The sequence below is a fragment of the Haplochromis burtoni genome, unplaced genomic scaffold, assembly GCF_018398535.1.
Source record: "Haplochromis burtoni strain Fernald_Lab_line unplaced genomic scaffold, NCSU_Asbu1 Contig_706, whole genome shotgun sequence".
NCBI lineage: Eukaryota > Metazoa > Chordata > Actinopteri > Cichliformes > Cichlidae > Haplochromis > Haplochromis burtoni.
Genome location: NW_024583067.1, coordinates 64,683 through 87,142, shown reverse-complemented (window position 1 = coordinate 87,142; position 22,460 = coordinate 64,683). Strand labels below are relative to the sequence as shown.

Genomic DNA, 22,460 nt, shown 5'->3' with positions numbered 1-22,460 from the left:
CTTTTATGGGCTGCTGTCACTCCCCCCTCCCAAGTGATGGTCAGCTCAATGAGCAGAACCCTCTTCTCCTCTATGTACCTGCAGCTGGATAGTGTAGTGGTATGACTACACACATTTGGAGCGGGAGTCACAAGTTTGATTCCCACCCTTTATCCAGTAAGAGTCCTGGCTAGACCCCCATGCTAAAAAACCAAGCCCTGCAATGGGTGCGGCTAGGTCTGCAGCCTGTTTGCAGCTCGGACTTCACTACATGTTGTACTCTGTATAATTGTGTATGTGACAAATAAAGGTTGTTGGTTTTACCACATGGCGAAATCAGATCAGAGAGTGGTTGTCCAGACCTTTCTCATAAAGACCAGGTCTTTCCTGAGGTCTACCAGCATTTGCCACCTTTTTACCTGGCTGCCAGTCGTGCTGCCAGGCTTCACAAATCCTTGTAGGGCATAATTGGCTGCTGGTTTGCAGTTTGCACAGTAGACAACTGTGCTTTTCTACTTTGTGATAGTGTGGAAGGCAAAGTACACCATGGACCAGTTACCAGTCTAAGAAAGATGGGAAACCAGATGGTGTGGGGGCTGCAGGAGACTCCAGCACAAATCTGAACTAAATAAGCAGTTATAGGATGTATGGAGGATGTATGCTATCTAGTATGTTAAAAGGGTTTGGAGTGAGAAAATACTTGTTAATTACCAGCTGCCATACATTAAATTATTCATAAAGCAATTATTTTTTTACACAAAAAATTAAAATAAATAAACTTACATTATTCCGTTAATAATTAACTACAAACATTATTTCCTCATTTCTTTCTTTGTAAAATAACAATTTAAATAACCAGTAAATTACATTAATAACAATGGTTGTTTAACAAACAGCTTCATCTGGGAAATTCTTTTATTTCCGAGTAGAGGGAATATTTTTATTTTATTTATTTATTTATTTTTTTAGTAGTTTTAGTTTAGATGAAGACAGTTTTTAGGCATCAAGCATGAAAGATCTGCAGCGTCTTGTTTTGTGGTGCTTTGGTTGTGTATGTCTTGTGCGTATACTTTCTTGATGTCTTTTTACGCTGCATGTTCATGCTACATACGAATAAAATATTGAATGAGAATTGGCTCCCTCTTCTCCCCTTTGACTGTCTCATCCGTCACCTGTGATGCTAAAAGGAGAATCCTGGATGCAGCAAAAAGCAACAATCTGACAGGTCACTTCCTGTGGGTGGGATCCGACAGCTGGGGGTCCAAGATCTCTCCGGTAGTCCAGCAGGAGCGGGTAGCCGAAGGCGCCATCACCATCCTTCCTAAGAGGGCATCTGTGGATGGTGAGGCCAGAAACAACCTTGACTTGACCAGATTTTCAGGATGTTTTGAAAGAAATCCTGATTTTAATTATGTTTTCCTTCTTTTGGTAGCATTTGACCGTTACTTCAAGAGTCGCTCTTTGTCCAATAACCGCAGGAACATATGGTTTGCTGAGTTCTGGGAGGAAAACTTTAGCTGTAAACTGGGCATGCATGGCAAGAGACCTGGCAGTCCCAAGAAATGTACAGGTATCTTTGTCTTTGTCATTATCAATGTACAATGACATTTATTCACACAATTGCACCAATAGCCCATAACACTATTGCATGAGAACACCATCACACATGTGACCTTAATAGATAGGATACACAAATCATTTCTCTTCTTCTTCCTTTCCTTTTCTTCTTAATCATATATTTTCATTTACCTCTATGACCCAGCTATGGGTTGAAGACATATATTTTCCTTTTTTTTTAATACTTTAGTAGTTTGAAGCTGATGTATGATTTTAGCCAAAGCAGATTTGACTGGGAAAAACTAATAATTTACTTCCTTGATGATGTTCTCAATACACAAATTAAAGAAAACACGTTTTTGCCTTATAAACACTTGTTTCTTCATACCAGAACACATGCAGTAATCTTCTCCCTAAAGTGGCAGCCTAAAGTCACATCATGGAAATCTAATGTTTTCCTGCACTCACTCTGATTTCAGAGGCCTAAAACAGGAAATAAAAAACAGGTACTTTCCATTTGTTACATTCCCTGATTTTAGGAAATGTGTTCAGAAATTTGCAGCCGTGCAAGGTCCAATATTTGAGTACACACTAATAAAATCTTAATCTTGCAAAACACAGCTGCAAGTGGCAATTTATGAAAAGTATATTTTTATATTTCATGCTTTAATGACATTTTTTCAATTTATATAAAAAAAAATTATGAAAAAATTTGAAAAAGTTTGATATATGAAGCTAAAATGTCATAGCAATAAAAAAAAAATGCTTTTCTAGATTCTTTTTGTTGGTGGTGGTGTTGTTATTGTTTTTTTTTTCTTTTTAAGGCCCAGACCAGCTGACTTGTTTTGAATACAGATAAAACCATGATAATCCTGCAAAGGCCCAGATTTGGAAAACACTAGTTTAAAAAACAACCTTACATTGGAAAAGACAACAGTTTGCTTTTTATCCCAAAAGACAAACAGAAGAAATCTGCTTGGGACTGCCATTAGCACTCAGCACTCCTAACCAGGAGTGCAGAGAGGAAAGAGGAGGAGAGAGCAGGGGAATACACACAACAAAAGACCCCAGATTCAGCCTGGGCCACTTCTACTTTGGCCTTAAGGCATATTGTACCTGCTCGCCCAGTGAACTAAACTCTCACCAAAAAAATTACGAATAAGGATTTTTTTTTTTTTTAGGTTCTGAAGACAAACAAAATGATTGCATAAAATTTGGACTCATTAACTGATAGTGAATCTGATCTGAAATGAGTTTTTGTTCTCGTTCCATGTCTCATGCAGCTGTTTGTTACATGAGAAGCCCTGAATCAGGACTGCAGGGAGACACTCAGCAGAGGTGCACTATCGGCTAAATCCCTTAAAAACTTGTCTGACACGCAAAACAGCATTTGTGGAGGTGTTTGGCTGAGTACAAACAAACAGAGTACCTCCAGCTGGAGATAGAAGTAAAACAGCAGAAGGCAATGTCAGCACTCTAGAAAAAGCTGCAGTGTTCCAACTGCTTCCCTGATAATGTTACCTGAGCTTTGATCAGGCTGCTGCTGTCGGGCAGATCTCAAAAGATTTTATTAGAAGTTCCAGATTGAGTTTTGGAGCTGCATCATCACACAGACAAAACAGCTGAGTTGGCAGGTCAGCAGTCTTATTTGTGTGTGTGTGTGCGTGCGTGTCGTGCGTGCGTGCGTCGTGCTGTGTGTGGTGTGTGTGTGTGTGCGTGTGTGGTCGTGGTGCGTGTGTGTGTGTGTGTGTGTGTGAGTGTGTGTGTGTGCGTAGTATCTTTGTCAGTGCTGTAAAGTGTTGAAAGACTAAATTGTACCAACATGAGTGTTGAGTGGTATGTGAGTATCAAACCTTCTTATTCTGAAAACTGATGGAACTGTATTGTGTGCAAAGAGCCTTGCTACCTAACAGTGGTAAAGCCCAAGGGGATGGGTGTCATCTTTGCACTTCATTAATTTGGCACTATCCATCCACTATAACACATGCTGTGTGGCACAGATGAAAGAGCAGAACTGCGTAGGTGCAGTTCTCACTTGTACAGACTGATGAGAGAGACACCAGGGACTTTATTTCCGACTTTGAGGATGAGGAAAAAGTAACTTTAGCTTTACCAGAGGGACAACACTGAATCATGCAGTGATGAGTGACTTAATGATTTAGCCTCATGTAATTAGTGATTATAGATAGGTATTAAGCTATTTCGGTATAAGCCATCACTCTCCTGAATTCTCGTTTATAATCCTGATCATAGCAGTCACAGCATTTTTCTTCTGAACCAGCTCCGGCAATGGTTTTAGTAGCACAGCAATGAGTTTGAGTTGTTGACATGGCCTCCAATTTCCCCTGAACTGTGATCTCTTCTGTAACAGGACTGCTTGCACTGAAAATGAAATTAGTTTATGATTGGATTTCATGTGCAAACTCAAGGCTGTTTCCAGATGCGTTGCTAAAAGTCAGAAGATAAAAACTAGTTAACAGAGTCTGGGACATGAATACAGGGTAAAGCTGTATTTCTGCTCCAAACCAAGAAACACTCCTTTTTGGGGGGTTTTGTCACTCACTGGACATTGAGCTCCTCAGTCCTGCGGATGCAAATCAGCTGAAATCAGGAGCTTTATGGTCTTTGTGGTTGCATCCGTTTGTGTCAGGAGACTGAAAGATAAAAACGACTTCACCATCAACTGTTTTCAATACATTGATTCTTCTCTGTTAACAGCTACTAATTGGTTTCTGTCACAACCAGAGTAACTGCAAACTACGTTCACACTGCAGGTCTTAATGCTCAGTTTCGATTTTTTGATCAAATCCGATTTTTTTGTCTGCTTGTTCACACTACAAATAAAATGCGACAGCAAACGCGCTCTAGTGTGAACGCTCAAAGCGGCCCGCATGCGCAAAATAAGACGTCACACACAACGCGCTCTGTTTAGACCCAGAGCAAACAGTATTGTTTGACTGATGGCCTTAATATAAAGACTTCGGACTTTACGTTTCCCAATTTTTGCTTTAAGTTATTTTGTTATTTACATAATAATGTAGATAACCTAATGATGATCCTTATTGCTGTTTTAGAGAGGAGCGGTGCTTCAAATGATAGTTACAGATTTCTGTCAGAATCTGCAGATTATACAGTACAAATAAAATGTTCACGTTTAATATGACATGACCATTCAAACAGCAGTCGCTTTCTAAAACATCAGATATGTATCAGATTCAGTACCACATACGAAAGTGACCCAGATCAGATTTGAAATTATCGGATTTGTGTCGTTCACTCTGTCATACGCAGGAGGTTGGGAAGCGCATCTGTAACCGTAAGGTCGCCGGTTCGATCCCCGGGCTCTCTGTCCTGGTCGTTGTGTCCTTGGGCAAGACACTTTGCCTACTGGTGTTGGCCAGAGGGGCAGATTGCGCGATATGGCAGCCTCGCTTCTGTCAGTCTGCCCCAGGGCAGCTGTGGCTACAACTGTAGCTTTCCTCCACCAGTGTGTGAATGTGAGAGTGAATGAATAATGGAATTGTAAAGCGCTTTGGGTGCCTTGAAAAGTGCTATATAAATCCAATCCAATCCATTATACCATGATTGGATATGGGTCGCATAGGGTCAAAAAAATCAGATTTGATGCGCTTTCCTTTTTCAAATATGTAGTGAAGTTTACTCACAGCTTTGCTCTTTGTTTTGATATAACAAATTTTAAATGTAAGTTTCTGTATAATCTTTAGCCAGGTCTTAATTTTTGTAAAATCCTGAATGAGATCACTTGAGGGGAAATGTGTTCAGTGTGTTCAAAACTTCAGTGTCCGTGTGATGTTCTATGAGAGGATTTGCTTATTAACTGTAATTAACTGGGCTAATTAGGAATAATCTGTTATGTCTGTCACCACCTCCTCTGAGCTCAACTCATGTGGTCAAGTGTGTCGCTCTTAAAAAGAAATTCATTCAAAAGCAAAGCATTTTTTCCCCAGCCTGCTTGGATGGGAGTATCTTCTTTCTATCCCATCTTTTACTTGAGTTTACACATTGGATAAAACAATTTTCCTTGAAATACCTTTAATAAACCTAATTTATGACACTTTCTTATTTTTTACCATTCAGTATGTAATTAGCTAAAATAAGTTTGCTGACTGGATTTTCTCAATGGTTTAATGTTGAGACTAATGCTTTCAAAGGTACAAAAACACTTTAAATTATACAAATTATACTTAAATTGTAAATGTAATTCTTAGAAGATATCAATCGTGTTTGAAATGCCATAAAACAATTCTTTGAAATCGTGCTGATTGCTGTTTTGCTCTGACTTAAAAAGAAGAAATACTGTCTTTATGGTATTTTAATTACAGCTGAAGGAAAAATAACAATGGGGTCATTGTAAGGTAGGAATTTAATAGGAGAACATGTTTTTCAGTTTTTTAATCATATTTGTATAAATACGTGGATTCTAAATGTGTCTTAAAATATGAAATATTTCTGTTCTTTGAAAAAAATTGCCAGTCAGTGATTTAGCAGAGGTGCTGTTTTTGTTTGTTTTCAAATACTAATACTAATATTAATGAATCTGTTAATATTTCTAATTCCATAGGAATATGAAGGGAGTTATTAAAGTCCAAATAAAGAAAAGACATTTCTTTATTCTAAAATTCTAAAATTCTGTTTAGAATTTTGTTACAAAATTCTAAACAGCCCTTAAACTGTGCAAGCTATCCAATAAAAATGTGCATATATTGAAATCATTTAATCTTTCCACTCCACTATAATATGATTAAAACACATCAATAATCTTTTGTTAATGGATAAATTAGGGGGGTTAATGAAAATGAAGGTATTCTGTTTGAAGTGTAGCACTGCAACAGAAACACATCACACTCACATGCTCAGATAAAAGCAGCTTTCAGCCAAATTACTTGACAGATGCTTTTCACAGGTGAGCTTGTCGTCTTCCCTGACATCTGAGAGCTGAACCTTTGCTGCCCCAGAGTTGTCTCTGATCTCTGTAGCCTCCAGTGCATGCATGGATTCTCTATCTGCCTGTCGTTGATTGCAATCTAGAATTACCATTCTGTTTGTTTTTGTGTGCGAGCTGAAGCAGCTTACAGAGAAGCTTGTTTAGATAATGGGAATGACCATGTTGTTTTCTAATTCAGGTTGTGAGATGCATGTTAGAGTAAGAGAGTGAAGCCTAATGTTATCCTAATACACATTTAAAGGACAAACTCAACACTTTGGCCATTTGTAGGGTAACATAAAAAAGCTGCTGCTGTCATGATTCGGCCGTGTGGCAGGCAGGAGGAGGACCCAAGATGCAGACTCACAGACACGGGGATAAACTTAAAGAACACAGCTTTAATGCTGGCACGGCAGAACACAGGAAATACAGAACTAACTGGGAAAAAGTAAACTAACACTCACAGGAAGATCCACACAACATGAGGGAGAACGCGACGCCGAACAGAGGGAGACGCAGACAGAAATACACAGAGGGTTAACGAGGAAAGTGGGAACACACGGGGAACACAGCTGACACAGATAACCATAACGAGACACTGACGGGAGACGGGCAGAGTCAAACAGGAAGTACAGAGGTTCAGACAGGAGGAGAGAGAGCACGGGGAAAAACACAGACATAACGGGCTGGGGAAACATGGAACAACCACAAAGGGAGACGAGGGCTCATAAATACAGAGAGGGCACACAGGGGGGAGAGAGAGCACGGGGAGAACTTAGACATAACGGGCAGAGGAAACATGGAATAAAACGTAAGGAGAGACGAAGGCTCACAGATACACAGAGGGGCACACAGGGGGTGAGAGTCACAAAGGGAAAGCACTCAGGGAACAACACAACAGGGCAACTCAGGAAACAGAGCCTAAACAGGGAACTGAAATACAAAGATACATAAAACTAAGAATACTGGGCCAACATGGCCCAGGACCATGACAGCTGCTGTGTTTTTACTTAGTGTACACAGATTATATTGAAGTTGCAAATATTAAATTAAATGCTGTTCATCAACTTTGATAGACTTAAATGATAACTTAGGGCACTAAAAACATCAGTGTTGTTCTTTTTATTCTACATTGTACACTTGAATGCACCAGCTTTTCCTGTTTTAAATTTACTCCTATTGCTATGATTATAATTTCAATCATTAGTCTGGCTATGTGCATCTTAAATTTCGATAATTATAGCTTCCCATATGGAAAAGATATATATAAATCTTATAAAGTTTGTATCTGTTGTGTATGAAAAGCATACAAGAGTGAAAACAGATATAAGATCCCTTGAAAAATTATATAAATGAAACTTGTATGTTTTGGATACTTACTAAAATAATATATGAAAGTAATGAGAAAGTGGCCACTTTCATGAGTAAATCATATAAGCCTTATATGATTCACTATATGAAGTAGGCCACATCTTATGCAAGTCTTTTATACGTTTTTACTATTTCTTTTCCATATGGGTTTACAGACTGTTCCTAGTTAATCAGATAGGTTAAAAAAAAAGTGTTGAATTTTAAAGTAACACGTTTTTTCGAACTCCTAGTGGACAAACTGTCAAACTTTTCTGTGTGGCAGGCAGGCAGGACCCGGAGGACAAGGCATAAAACTAAAAAATAGTTTTATTGCAAAGGCCTTATAAAAACACAATGAAAAACAAAACAGGTCAGAAGCAAAAGTATATAACCAAAAACTCTTCTAACCCTAACACACGAGAAGGAAGGACACAGCTAGAAGGGAGAACATGACCAAGAGCAAAAGGAAGACTGAGAATGTAGCTTCTCTATGTCGTTGTGAGAAGCTACATTCAAATTTTACTTTGATGATGTTGCACCGACTCTTCAAGTAAAGCGCTATACAAATACAGGCCATTTACCATTTACATTCTGTCAGTCTCGGTTGTTTGACATCCTGTGCTGTCTGCTCATCATTCATGGGTCAGCCATATAGATATGCAATCACTCTTTATCTGTAATTAGTCAGAGCAAATGTCTCCATTTGGACAGATCCTTCCTCTCTTGTCTGCCATCAAAATTAAATTGGATTTTTGAAGCTCCTGTTAATCCAACAAAGCCTTGTCTCTTGTCTATGGAGGGTCCAGTCCAATAGTTAGTCTTCCCCTCCTGTCTTTCTCTTTTCCTCTTTTCCTTTTTGGCGTGCACCAACATCATGGTGCAGCGTGCCTCTAGTAACACCAATAATTCTCTAGAAAATCTGGAAAAAACTTTGCATAATGTCTTCAAGAGACAGGAGGACAAAGGAGGGGGGAACAACTAAACTGTAGTGCCTCTTCACCTCACTGTACAATACCTTGTGCAATACTTTTGTTAATAGTCAACAGTGCAATAGACTCAATACTTGAAATGTGCAATTCACTTGTATTTTTATTTTTATTCCTATTTATTCTATTTATCCCCTTCGTATATTTTATTTATATTTGTCTCTGTATTTATATATGTGTGTGTATGTGTGTGTGTGTGTGTGTATATATATATAATATTCTGTAACTCTGTAACTTCGTCGGTGCTGTGCTTTTTTGGAAATCGAATTTCCCAGAGGAACCCACCCGAGGGATTAATAAAGTTCTATCTTATCTTATCTTATCTTATCTTATCTTATCTTATCTTATCTTATCTTATCTTCTTTGATTTATTTTTAAATCAACGAATGAGATCAGGTATCTTTTTATGTTAATGGCTTTATTAGAGGAAATGTTGCTCTTTTCATACTCCCATGATCTTTGTTAGTAACTTCTTGCCTAACGGAAAGGATGAGTGCCGTAACCTTTGGGTTTAAAAAAAGAGATCAAATAAAGAGGTGGGATGAGATTGACTCAGATATATATTAGTAAAGGTAGTTGAACAGTATTGTGCTTATTGCTTTGCTCTCTGGATGTGTGGTTTTTTTTTTTCTTTTCTTTTTTTCCCTGTGGAGCCTAAAGATGAATATGTCAGTGCTTTAGTTTCTTAGTCATTTTAATGTTGCTGCCCGAATGAAACCCACAGTGATATTTGTGGTCCTCAGTAAACAACTCCTTTTAAGGCATTTTCAATGACAGTTTTGACTTGCTTGATTTTTTTCAATGGAGTGGTACCAAAAAGACCAAGAACTTTGCCAAGGAAACCATTTAATCACAAATATGTACAGTTGGCACACAATAGAAAAACACTGGAAAAAGTGACACTATACATTTTTTAACATAGTAACTATTTTGCAAGTGGTGAATTTATTTTTTTACTCCTTACTTAAGAAAGTCATAATTCTGCTTAATCATATTTATGGTTTTATATAAAAAAAAACTTAAGTATCCTAAAGTCAAAGTATTAATTATGCAGAATGTTCTCTTTTTTATATATGATATTATTGGATGATAATTATTAAGTCATTTGTAAGTCAGTCATTCAAGTCATTACTTTAAGCAACCATTAGAAGGTCCAAAATAGACCCCAGCTGAGTTCCCCATTTAACCATAGTGGGTTCACTGAACTTTCAGCCTGTAATATATTTTATATGTTTGGTAATTTAAGTCGATCAACTTTGTTTCAGGGTTGGAGAAAGTTGGCCGTGACTCCATCTATGAACAAGAGGGGAAGGTGCAGTTTGTGATGGACGCCGTCTACGCGATGGCCCATGCTCTGCACCACATGCACCGTGAGCTCTGCCCAGGGTACCTTGGCCTGTGCCCTCGTATGACCAACATTGATGGAAGAGAGCTGCTGACCCATATCCACGCCGTCAACTTCAATGGTGAGACTTTGGAGTGATTCAAAATTCCATAGCCAAAGGTGAACACAATTCATTCTTGAGACCTGAAGATCTCAAATTTTTTCTTCTTTGTAACGGTATAAACAATGAAAGGTGGTGGATTGGCCAGATGCTAGTCGTTGTATAAAAAATAACTCTGTTGTTTGGTGGTGGCTATGGTGGAGCTTCCTCAGATTCAGTAAAATTAGCAAGTGGTGGAGGCCAGCAGGTGGATGAGGGAAAGGGGAGGCAGGAGGAGAGACCCAAGGCAGCCGCCGGTCCGAGTGTCAGGTGAACTGAACTTCAGGTAAGAAGGTATGACCTGCAGTCTATCTAAACCAAGTTTAGGTGGAGTTTATTTTCGTTGTGCTGACTTTTTACAGTCAGTTACAATAACTCGTACTGCGTACTAGCTAGCATGACGGAGTTTCTATACAGCTGGGGGGGTGCTTTGATTTTACTGATATCGTAGTGAACTTTATTTTATTCATAAGGTTAGTTAGTAGAGTTGCCAACCGTCCCGAAAAAAAAACGGAATCTCCCGTATTCAGAGAAAATATTACTCGTTTCGTGTTGAGGTGAAAAGGAACACAGTTTGTCCCGGACTTCAGCTAGAATGGAAAAAGACACAAAGCTGGAGTTATTCTGTCGTTCTGCTGTCAGCTGCCTCTTCTCCTCTCATTCTCTCCCCTCTCTCTCCTGTTTCTACTTCAATCATGAAACTGATCAAAGATCAGCTGATCGGCTTTTCTCTCTTGTTTGTTTATCGCCCACTTTGCGCCAGAAAGAAGAAACCGGCAGATGTAGCGCTAAACAACAGCAGCGCATTTAAGCTTGATAAGCTTTTGTTAGAATTAATTTATTTATCTAGTATCAGCTGATGTTGCTGGAGCCACAGCTGTAAAAGCTGCTGGTCATGATATCGGTTTGGATATGTGGTGAGAGGGAAACATGAAGATGAAACCAGGAGATGTCCTTACTGAATCATCAGAGCTGAACAGGTGATGGAGAAACAGGTTTACCTTTTAGGTGACATGAATGAGTTGAAGGGAAGTTATGAACTGTTTCTGAGAGACAAATAACACCAGGATCCTTTTTTTTATGTAGCTGACAGCTGGTAACTGTGCAGGGGCGGATCTAGCAAAGTTTTGCCAGGGGGCCAGGTAGGGCATTAACAGGGAAAGGGGGGCACAAAGAAATACTTTCTTATTCTCATTTAAAATGTCTTGCTTTTATTAAATACTTATCTTACTTATCTTACTTATCTTACAACCAAAGTTTTTATCTGACGTAAAATGTATAGAAATCATACATATAACATTGAAGCAGCTGGAATACATAGATGTGCGTGTTCATGGAGCTGCATTTTCACCTGCTGGACATCACTACCTGACAAGTTTAACTGTCTTCAGAACATTGCAGAGGCCTTATTGACAGTATTTGGCTCTACAAATCTGTGTGAGCAGATTTTCTCTCACATGAGTGTCCTCAGGTAGCCGTCTGAATGCTGGACACTTGGAGACCTGAGTCTCTGAGTGGGAGACTAGAGATCAGAGTGTATTAACAAACATGCCATATTGGCCCAGTTTATTTTTCTTATCATTGTTGTGAGGAGACCATAAATATCATTTGCATTTTCTGTTGTACAGTTCATTTGCTGTTATGGAGTTCTTGTTATGGATAAAAAGTCTTTTCTTGTTTCAAAATAGCTGATAACTATTCGCTGATAGCTGCCAACATCTGCGAACAAATACAATTCTATAAAGTGGTTCTATATAGTGTGTAACTGTTAACATAGAGCGTTATTAAATGTATTGCTAATGCAAACATATGGCACACTGACTTCTGAGGAAATTTTAGGGCGGAGGCTGTATTATGGGGTGACTTAATCTTTCCTAAATCTAGGTATTTTACAGGAAAGAACACACAAATTGTATTGCAAGTAATTTTAAGCACGGCATACAATTTTTAAGTATGACTTAAGTAATTTTACATACACCTTAGGTTATTTTAAGTACTATGTAAGTTCATGGTAAAGTAATTTATGTCCATTAGGTGAACAGAGGTTCTCTTAAAGCAAAAAAAAGAGTTTTTCTTTAAACGGAAAGTGATATTTAAATTGCTTACTGTCTTTCTATCTTGTGTTTTTCAAGCAAACATCTCCTTGTGTGTGCTAGGACCTACAAAAAACTAGTGTGAAATATCAAATTGAGTGGTAAAAATAATGACAAAAAAATCCATCCACTTGTTTAGCTGACCTATTGTCAGCTGTCTGGAGACAGCAGGGTCTAATCTGCTGATAATAAGTAACTGCGACAATACTACTACATATTACATATTTGGCTGCTCTCTAGCCATGTGCATAAAGTCTGATTAGCCCTATAATATACTAATACCTCACTCACCTATTCACACCCACAAGCACTTTTGTCTCTTCTTTTTCTACCTAAATGCTGTCTGTCTAACAATCACACATTCATTTGAGCAACTTCCGGAACTTCTCTTGCCGAAGGATATTTGGCTTGCCGGCAAACCACCAACCTTCCAATTTGTAGATGACCTGCTCTACCTCCTGAGCTAAAGCCACCTCATGATTCGAATAAACTTAAAAATCATGGACAAAAATGGAACATTTACTAAAGGTTGAGTGCAAAGGCGCAATGGCTGCTGGCTTACCAGCTGACATTCTGGGCAGGATGTGCACTATCAGCCCTGGATGCCCACCCTTAAAATGTTGCTGTTATTTCCTCCAGAGTATTTGTAGCGGGTGGCTGTAGCTCAGGTGGCAGAGCAGGTCAGCCACTAATCAGAAGGTCGGTGGTTCGATCCCAGGCTGCATCCTGGCTGCATGCCAAATATCCTTGGGCAAGATACTAACCCCATGTTTGCCTACTGGTGGTGGTCAGAGGGCCCGGTGGCGCCAGTGTCCGGCAGCCTCGCCTCTGTCAGTGCGCCCCAGGGTGGCTGTGGCTACAATGTAGCTTGCCATCACCAGTGTGTGAACGTGTGTGTGAATGGGTGGATGACTGAATGTAGTGTAAAGCGCTTTGGGGTCCTATGGACTAGAAAAGCGCTATACAAATGCAGGCCATTTACCATTTATTTCCAGCCGTAAGGATTTTTATGAATCACCTGGAATATCAGTTCCCAACAGCTTCTAAGAACTGCCCCCAACATCCCCATGCACACAAAGAATTTCCACACGCTATACCTCCAAAAATGTCTCGGGTTCAACATTGTATGTCCCTCCCAGACTGGGGGAACATGCTGGGATGCTGAAGATGTAAAACACCTGCCCCACCTCTATCAGTGCACACTCCCTGCGGAGATATCCCAGACACCCCCACCTCCAGCACTCCTGCCCCAGCATCTGTGTGACTCCCCATGAAATGGGTGAAGCGCCTGTAGCCACCAGCACCTGAGGAGGGGAAACAGATAAAAATGAGTTAGTAAGGCTCCATGGTAGTCTGTGACACCGGAGGTGGACTGAAGAGCCTTTTCCGGCCAGCGCTGGTTCATTTCCACTGGCAACTGTATCTACATGCTGAGCTGTTCCAAGACAATAAGCTCCAACAGCCACCTTTCCTCCTCCCTAGGGCCTGGCTGCATCTGCCTGGCTGCTGCATGGCCTGACTCTCTGAGCATTGGTGACGGGGTGATCCTTTGCCTCGATTCAGCACCCCTTGAACTGGCGCCGGTGATCTTCCAGGGTTGTGCCCCAGACAATCGAGAACACGCCTTCTCCATGGCTTGACGGTGATCGAGGAGGGGACCCAGAAAACTTGTAGATGTCATTTCAGGCAGGTTTACGTGGGTAATATCAGTTTAACTAAACCTGTTAAACATAAACCAGTCAGTTCACTGATGAAGCAAATTAACTGAATCGGTTAACTGTGAATTAATCTGCAGCCTCTAAAAACATCAACTCAGCTTAGCTTTGCAGCATCTATTATGCACCACCAATTAATCCTGGCTCACCAGTATATGGCCCATGTGTGATTTGTGCCTCAATTAGCTTCTTTTTATTGCAGTATAGACACACACAAACACTCATGTCACACATGTTTGAGGCTTTCTAATGGCTAATGGCCAATTCAGCCGTCTGCTCATTGTGCTTATTTTTAGAGGAGCGTCAGAAGGTTAATCGGAAAACTTGTCCTAATGTTAGTGCTCAGTGCAATGTAGCCATCTGTATGAGGCCTTTGTACCAACGTTCTGTTTGAACACATTTAGCTAAGCAAAGTAGAGAAGTGGGTGAGGGAGAAAGAGGGAGAGGTCAGGGAGATTCCCTCAGATTTAGTTGGACATTGGATGCGTATTAAAAATCAATAAGATCATTCTGATGTTTTAAAGCAGTGTGATTGACCCTGTGGAGCAGCAATCAGATTGGAATTGTGAGGGATGAGGAGAGATGTTTTAAGTGAGTGAACTGATGAATATGTGACAAGTGCATCTCCTGCTGCGACTTCACAAAAAAAGTGCAAAGCAAGGCATAAGGAGGAAACAAATAATTCAGCTGTTTTAGTGGACTTTTAATCTCAACAACAGACATTGTTGAAACAGACATCAGCTTCTCTTCAGTTTTATTAAGCTAAAATACAATTCTTTATACTCTACTTTGAACAAGACATCTTGAAAGATGTCTTTAGATCAAGACATCTGAAAGGAAAGCAGGAGGAAGCAGGAAAAAAAAAGGTCATGCTTTACCACCTGAGCCATGGCCATCCCCGAAGTGGATGTGGCTCAGGATGTTGTGTGAAGGTAGCAGAACAAATGTGAAAGCTGCAGACGAGTACACATTAAAGTCAGAGCAAGGATGTAGAAATACGAGCAGAGTGAATATATAGGTTCAGACTCATTATCACGCAGATGAATGGACGACCTGGCAAGCTTCAGCTGTAGCGGTTCCATAAAATCCAGATACCTTGCTGCACTGTGCTTCCTGGCAGTGTACTAAAAAAGATGCGGTCCTGTTGGATCCAGGTTGAACAGGAGAATTAATAAAGTATGAATATTTATGGTCAAATTCTCCAGAGATTAATTTCTTAAAAATAAATCTTGTTACATGTGTCAATGTCCATCAACACTTTGGTGTTGATATGATGGACTGATTTTTATTGAATGTATAATAGAGCTGATGCATCAAAACTTTTTAACTTTCCACCGTAATAGCTAAGTGCTGAGATCTAAAACCTTAGTTAGTTGTCACGTGATAAAAACTTACCAAAACTCATAGAAAACCAATCTGGACTCAACATTCTAGTATTGAAACGATCTTATTTTATGTGTAACCAATAGTACAAGTTGTTTTTGTTTGTTCACAGAATGTTTATTTGTAGTCTGTTTCTTATTGTGTTAAATGACAGAGATCACCAGTGAGTTATTGTGATTATCATGTTTTGAAGTGACGTGAAGTCAGGATGTTAATTCTGTATCAAAGCAGAGTCTGTGAAGTGAAGTGAAGGGAAGTGAAGTGAAGAAGTGAAGGGAAGTGGGGGAGGAGATAGGAGGTGGTGGAGGGGTGTTTGTACGTCTTGAGGCAAGCTGTGCTGATTCATCTCCGTAGTGATGTGTTATGGACTACTTTTATTCATGCTGAAGAAAGAAATCAGGACAGCATCGAATCAAACTGCCACCCACTCACTTTATTATGAATGTGAATTCTTTTGTTGTTGATGTTCTGCAAATTAACTTCTATCTTCTGCTCTTCCTCTTTCCAAATCTAAACTAATGTGCCTCGAGTCCCCAGTATTATTTACCCCACAGCAAGTAATCCAGCTCAACTGTATACTAACACCACAATACAGTAAATATAGCAGCTGCAAGAAAAATAGAGTGAATCCATTTAGTGAATCCAAGACTCTGAATGCTCTTCCTTAATGTATAAGCATTGGGATCTAGCATTTGGGTTTACAAATTATGCTTTAATATGCCAGTCAAAACTGTTTTTTTTTCTTTATACTTGTATATTCATATTACAAGCAACTATGAATGGCAACAACTCAGCTATGAAGTGCCCTACAAAATCACAGAATAGGGTCAGTGGATGCCAAGGTACAATCTCCAAAGTCAGTCGCTATAAACCTCCAAACTTGACGTTGCCTTCAGATTAGCTCCAAAACAGTGCATACAGAGCTTGAGGTTTTCATGGCCCATCAGCTGCATCCAAACCTTACATGACCAAGCACAATGCAAAGTGGTGCAGTGTTGTAAAGCACAATGCCAATAGACTCTAAACCACTGGGGACTTACTCTTGGGAGTGACAAATCACGCTTCTTTGTCTAGTAATCCGGTGGACTATGTGCAATGTAAGTCTGATTTTGATGTTCCCCCGGAGAACATCATTTGTCTGAAGGACTGATGGCATTTGCAACAATGCATCAGTGATGCATTGTTGCAAGTATATTTAATTTTTTTAAATTAAAATTTATGCATGCTGTATGCATTTTGTTCTTTCCTACACCAGCCAAAATACTGTCTTTGGTTATTAACATTTGAAATGATGAAGGCACTTGAAAAGTAACACAAAATTAGCTGCCTTTCCAGAAAAACACAAAAGCTTTTCAGAAGCACTTAAGGTTTGCATAAAACTCTGTTTACTCGTTTCCTCCCAGGCTTCTAGACTTTTGATTGGCCAACATTTCTACACAGCTAGGATTTGGTGTGTTCTTACAAACATTTGACTGCATTTTTGGCTTTTACGTGTGGGATTTGATTAAACAAAATTTTTTGACATAAAAATAGGGTACTAAGATTTTAGTTTAATTTTTGCTAATAATTAGTGGTATTTGAATTCCTGTTACAATGGATTACTTTGTGAGCATCAGCAAATCATCAATCAGGACATCTGGAGAACATTAAACTCCAAATTGCTTAAAACGTGCATATAAGTTATAAAATAAATATACAGTTAAAGATTTTAATTTTAAACTTGAGTATTTTCTGGCACTTTTTTATCAATACCCCTTTTTTAATTTAATCTGATATCTCTCTCTTTCCAAATTTACGCCTCTTTCCGCATATTAGGATAACTCTTTATCTTGTGTTTCCCTTTTCCATCAATTTCTGAAAACAGAATGTTCTGCTCTTTTTTGTTGCTTTGTTGCTTTGTTGCTTTGTTCAGGAAGTGCAGGGACTCCAGTCATCTTTAATGAGAATGGGGATGCTCCCGGACGCTATGACATCTTCCAATATCAGATCAACAACAGGTCGGTGGCAGAGTACAAGGTCATCGGGCACTGGACCAATCAGTTGCATCTAAATGTAAGGGCCGCTAACTTGCAAGGGGTATAAAACATGAAAATAACAAATATGCTCCCCAGTCAAGCGCAAAGAAAAAGTTTATGTGTTTCTCAATTTGATTCTTCGCACTGCATCAAGAAGAATCAGTATCTTATTTGATTGTGTTCTGTTTAGCTCTATCTAAAAACTGTTGCTGTGTGCAGTTCTATAATATATTTGAACTTTGATTTAGACCCAACTATGATGGTACAGAGTGCTTAGTTTCCTATTCCCTGTCCTTAGATGGAGGCCTTACAGTGGACAACTGGGGACTTGTCCCTTCCGGGTTCAGTATGCAGCCTGCCCTGCCTCACTGGTGAGAGGAAGAAAGTAGTAAAGGGTGTGCCGTGTTGCTGGCATTGTGAGCGCTGCGAGGGATACCACTTCCAGGCCAGTGAGTTCACCTGTGAGCTCTGTTCCTACGAGAAGAGACCCAACCAAAACCGTACTGGCTGCCAACCAATCCCCATCATCAAGCTAGAGTGGCACTCGCCCTGGGCAGTGGTGCCTGTCTTCATCTCTGTTCTAGGCATTATCGCTACAACCTTTATCATCGTAACCTTTATTCGCTACAATGACACACCCATTGTGCGTGCCTCAGGTCGGGAAGTGAGCTATGTCCTGCTGACAGGTATTTTCCTATGTTATATCATCACCTTCCCCATGATTGCTGCTCCTGATATTGTCGTCTGCTCCTTCCGCCGCATTTTCCTGGGCCTTGGAATGTGCTTCAGTTATGCTGCGCTGCTCACCAAGACTAACCGTATCCATCGCATCTTCGAACAGGGAAAGAAGGCAGTGACAGCACCACGCTTCATTTCGCCAGCCTCGCAGCTAGTTATTACTTTCTCACTCATCTCAGTTCAGCTGTTGGGTGTCCTCCTGTGGTTTGCTGCTGACCCACCACATACCTTTGTGGACTACGGGGAGCAGCGCACACAGGATCCTGAGAATGCACGGGGTGTCCTGAAGTGTGACATTTCTGACCTATCACTTATCTGCTCCTTGGGATATAGCATTCTCTTGATGGTCACATGCACTGTTTATGCTATCAAGACCCGAAGTGTGCCAGAGACCTTCAATGAAGCCAAACCCATTGGATTTACAATGTACACCACCTGTATTATCTGGCTTGCCTTCATCCCTATCTTCTTTGGCACAGCACAGTCAGCAGAGAGGGTGGGTGCACATCAGCATAATTCACCTTCATATTTATGTAATATTTACCCATCTAACAGCGTCTCCAAATAGAAACTAGACAAATCAGCAATGTCTAAATATGCTCTCACACATGCTGTGTGTATGCAAATGATAAATGACACAAGACCAGTTCATAGAAAATCAGAATGTATCTTATATTGGGCTTAGATAAAAACCTGTTAATTCATTCACTGCATGTAACAAGCTCTTTTTCCACCTGCCTTTATATCAACCGAAAAATCACAATGCCAGAATACCAGGTAAGTGTGACTTCTGTGTTCTGTGCCTGAGATGACCATAGTAAGGAGGATATCTCCTCTCCACCAGAAAAAAACTGTTTGAAACAGAGTGCTTAGAGCTTTTGCTGTTGATGTACAGGATCTGCTAGAATATCTACTGACATCATCTTCTGTAATTATAGGCCATTCTACTATTAATCACCATTAATTAATCATTAATCATTTAATTATATTTGGATTGAAAAATGGGAAATATAGTGAGATATGCCAAGGTTCGACTAATAGTTCTTTGTTGGCGCAAGAATGCTATTTTATGTCTTTCAAGATAAATGTGTTATCTTTGCTATTTTCTTAGATTCAACAGGCTGTGACTAAAGATAGAATTCAAAAGTTTTCTAATTTTTCTGCTATGTGTAACTACAATACTTGTTCACTGTCCTTTCATGCTTTAATGATTCATTGAAGCATGGGAAGACAGTGAGTTAACTGGCCTAAGAAAAAAGACATTCCTCTGAAAAGCACTGGATTTAAAATGAGTGAAAAAGGAGCCAATGTCCAAAGAAAAACTACACAGTGCTTTATACTGCTAAAAACAAACAAACAAAAAACATAGAACACTTTCAAGATGTATAATATCTTAACAAGAAAGAATTCATGTTGGATATCTAATATGATATGAACTGGATAACTTTAAAATGAAAAGATCCACACTTTTTTGATGAAAATGAAAATCAACTTACAGGGGGCTGAATTCAAATATACCCCCAAAATCAAGGTGAAAAAATTATGTAACTGCCTAGTCCATTTCCAAACTTTTCTTCACAACTCAAACTCAGAATGGTACTCAGTAGTTTGTATGGCCCCCATGTGCTTGTATGTATGCCTGATAATCTTGGGGCATGCCCCTAATAAGACAGTAGATGGTAGCCCCGGAGATCTCCCCCCAGATCTAGACCAGGTCATCGCTGAGTTCCTGGACAGTCTGAAAAGAAACTTGATGAAATTCCCGATACTAACCAGTCCTCTGTAGTTGGTGGAGATGAATGTGGCTTAGCCACCAACTAGATACCAATAAGATACTGTACACAGTAGAATAGAATAAAATACTATATACAATCGAATAAAATAGAACACAAATGCTATATACAATTTAGTATAATACAACGATGCCAGAAAAGAGTAATGCACTTAATGTTATTGCTATCCCAATGCAATTTCTCCAGGAACTGAAAATTCTAATTATTATTATTGTTATTCATGATTTTTCAAATTTACATCCATCCATTCATCCATCCATCCTTCTTCCTCCACTTATCCTGGCCACCTGGTCTCCTTCTCCCTGGCCACCCCCTCCAGCTTGTCCGGGGGAACAGCAAGGTGTTCCCAGGCCAGCCGAGAGATATAATCTCTCCAGCATGTCATGAGTCTGCCCCGGGGTCTCCTCCCGGTGAGACATGCCCAGAACACCTCCCTCAGGAGGCATCCTTGTCAGATACCCAAACCACCTCAACTGGCTCCTTTTGATGTGGAGGAGCAACAGCTCTACTCTGAGCCCGTCCTGGATGGCCATCCTTCTCACCCTATCTCTAAGGGAGAGGCCAGCCAGCACTTTTGGCCATGGCCTCAGATTTGGAGGTGCTGATTCTCATTCCCACCGCTTCAAACTCAGCTGCAAACCGATCCAGTGCGAGCTGGAGGCCATCACCCAATGAAGCCAACAGAACCAAATTATCTGCAAAAAGCAGAGATGAAATTCTGAAACCATCAAAGTGAAAGCCTTCCACCACTTGGCTATGCCTAGAAATTCTGTCCGTAAAAATTACGAACAGAATTGTGACAAAGGGCAGCATCCGTTAGGGCTCCAGCAGAGCCCTGGCACCCTCAAGTATCCTTGAGAGGGTAAAGAGTTGGTCCAGTGTTCTGGGACCAGGATGAAAACCGTTTTGTTCTTCCTATATCTGAGGTTTGACTAACTGACAGACTCTCCTTACCAGCACTCTTGCATAGACTTTCCCAGGGAGGCTGACAAGCGTGATCCCCCTATAGCTGAAGCACACCGGTACCCCTTCTTAAAGATAGGATACACCATCCTGATCTGGCAGTCCATAGGTACCGCCACAGATCTCTATACAACATTGTAGAGGCGTGTCAACTAAGACAGACCTACAGGCCTTCAGGAACCCAAAGAAAACCTCATCCACCCCCAGGGGTCCTGCCACCAAGGTTTTGGTTAACTTCCTCACTGACCTCACTCCTCATGATGGATGGGTTGTCCCCCTCATCCTCAGACTCTGCTTTCTCTACAGAAGACGTGTCAGTGGGATTGTGCCACGATTAGTCGACTTGTCATGATTACATCGACGATCAAAATTGTCGGCGACTAATTTAATAGTCGACGTGTCGTTTGAAGCTTTGTAAGATCCTGAAAGACGCAGGAATAAGTAGTAGGATTTAAGAGTGTAATAACGGACTGAAACAGAAGATGGCAGCACTGCATGTACAAGGATGCCAGCTGCCCTTAAACCCAGAAGAGAAAGAAGCAGTCTCCAAGATCGTAGCTGTCCAAATTCAGGGGCTGCATCCTCCGGAGGCTGCATTTGTTGGCCGATTGCGTTACAGCGATGCGAAAGCTGTCCAAATTCGAAGACACTTCCAAATGCGGCCGACAAATGCGTCCTTCATTTCCCCAGATTTGAAGGTGTCACTACCTGATCTGTACCGAAAGGAAATCAGGTCAGGTGTATCCTTCAAGGCCCAGCATATCTCAGAATTTATAGTGCAGCCCAGCCAATTCCAGTTTCAAACAATGGCGGCAGCTACTTAGTTTAAATATTATTCTTATTACTCTTTCTGGGTCACAAAATAAACTTATAAGATATTTTCAGGCAAGAATGTAGCTGTGCAAACTTCAAATATCTGCTCAGTTTATCAAGACATCACATATTTGAAAAAGTGCTCCAACGTTTTCGGAGACGTCTGTTACCCACCAGCTCGATAGCTAGCTGGGGTTCAAGGCACACTAGAGCCAGCGAGAACAGCAAACTCTTGGCACATCATTTTCAGACCCCCGCAGTCTTTCGCTACTCAGGTTAAACATGATATATAAGTCACTTAGATAACTTAAAAAATGTTATTGTTTGGCTTTTTTCAGTGTTTTATTTGTTCCTGAGTAAATTGGTTTGGCTGAGATTAAAGTTATAGTTTTCACACAGCTGAATAATCGTCAAACAGAAAACTGATTAAACAGAAGTGTGAGATGGTCCAGAGTTTACTCCAATGTCCTGTTACATTTTAGATAGAAAGGAGCAGACGGCTGAGTTTATTAAACTCCACCGAGACAATCTGCAAATTTCATTAAAAGTTTAATAAACTTTCGTCTGGTCTTTATTTTTAGTTAGCACGTACCTTAAACACTTAAAGCTGTAAGCTAATGATAGTTATATAAGAGCAGATGCATGC

At 40.1% G+C, this 22,460-nt stretch overlaps 1 protein-coding gene across 4 annotated transcripts in view; it reads left to right on the top strand.

The window, feature by feature from the left end:
• LOC102312819 (metabotropic glutamate receptor 8) overlaps nucleotides 1–22,460 on the top strand; it is a 139,116-nt gene that overhangs the window by 106,344 nt on the left and 10,312 nt on the right. For 3 of the 4 annotated variants that reach the window (XM_005949909.3, XM_042215373.1, XM_005949908.3), the window contains 5 exons: nucleotides 1,167–1,321; nucleotides 1,412–1,549; nucleotides 10,083–10,283; nucleotides 17,405–17,544; nucleotides 17,806–18,741. In XM_005949909.3, coding sequence (XP_005949971.1) covers nucleotides 1,167–1,321; nucleotides 1,412–1,549; nucleotides 10,083–10,283; nucleotides 17,405–17,544; nucleotides 17,806–18,741 — 1,570 coding nt within the window. Of the gene's footprint in view, nucleotides 1–1,166; nucleotides 1,322–1,411; nucleotides 1,550–10,082; nucleotides 10,284–17,404; nucleotides 17,545–17,805; nucleotides 18,742–22,460 lie in introns of those variants that run through there. The other variant, XM_042215374.1, reaches the window with a different exon arrangement.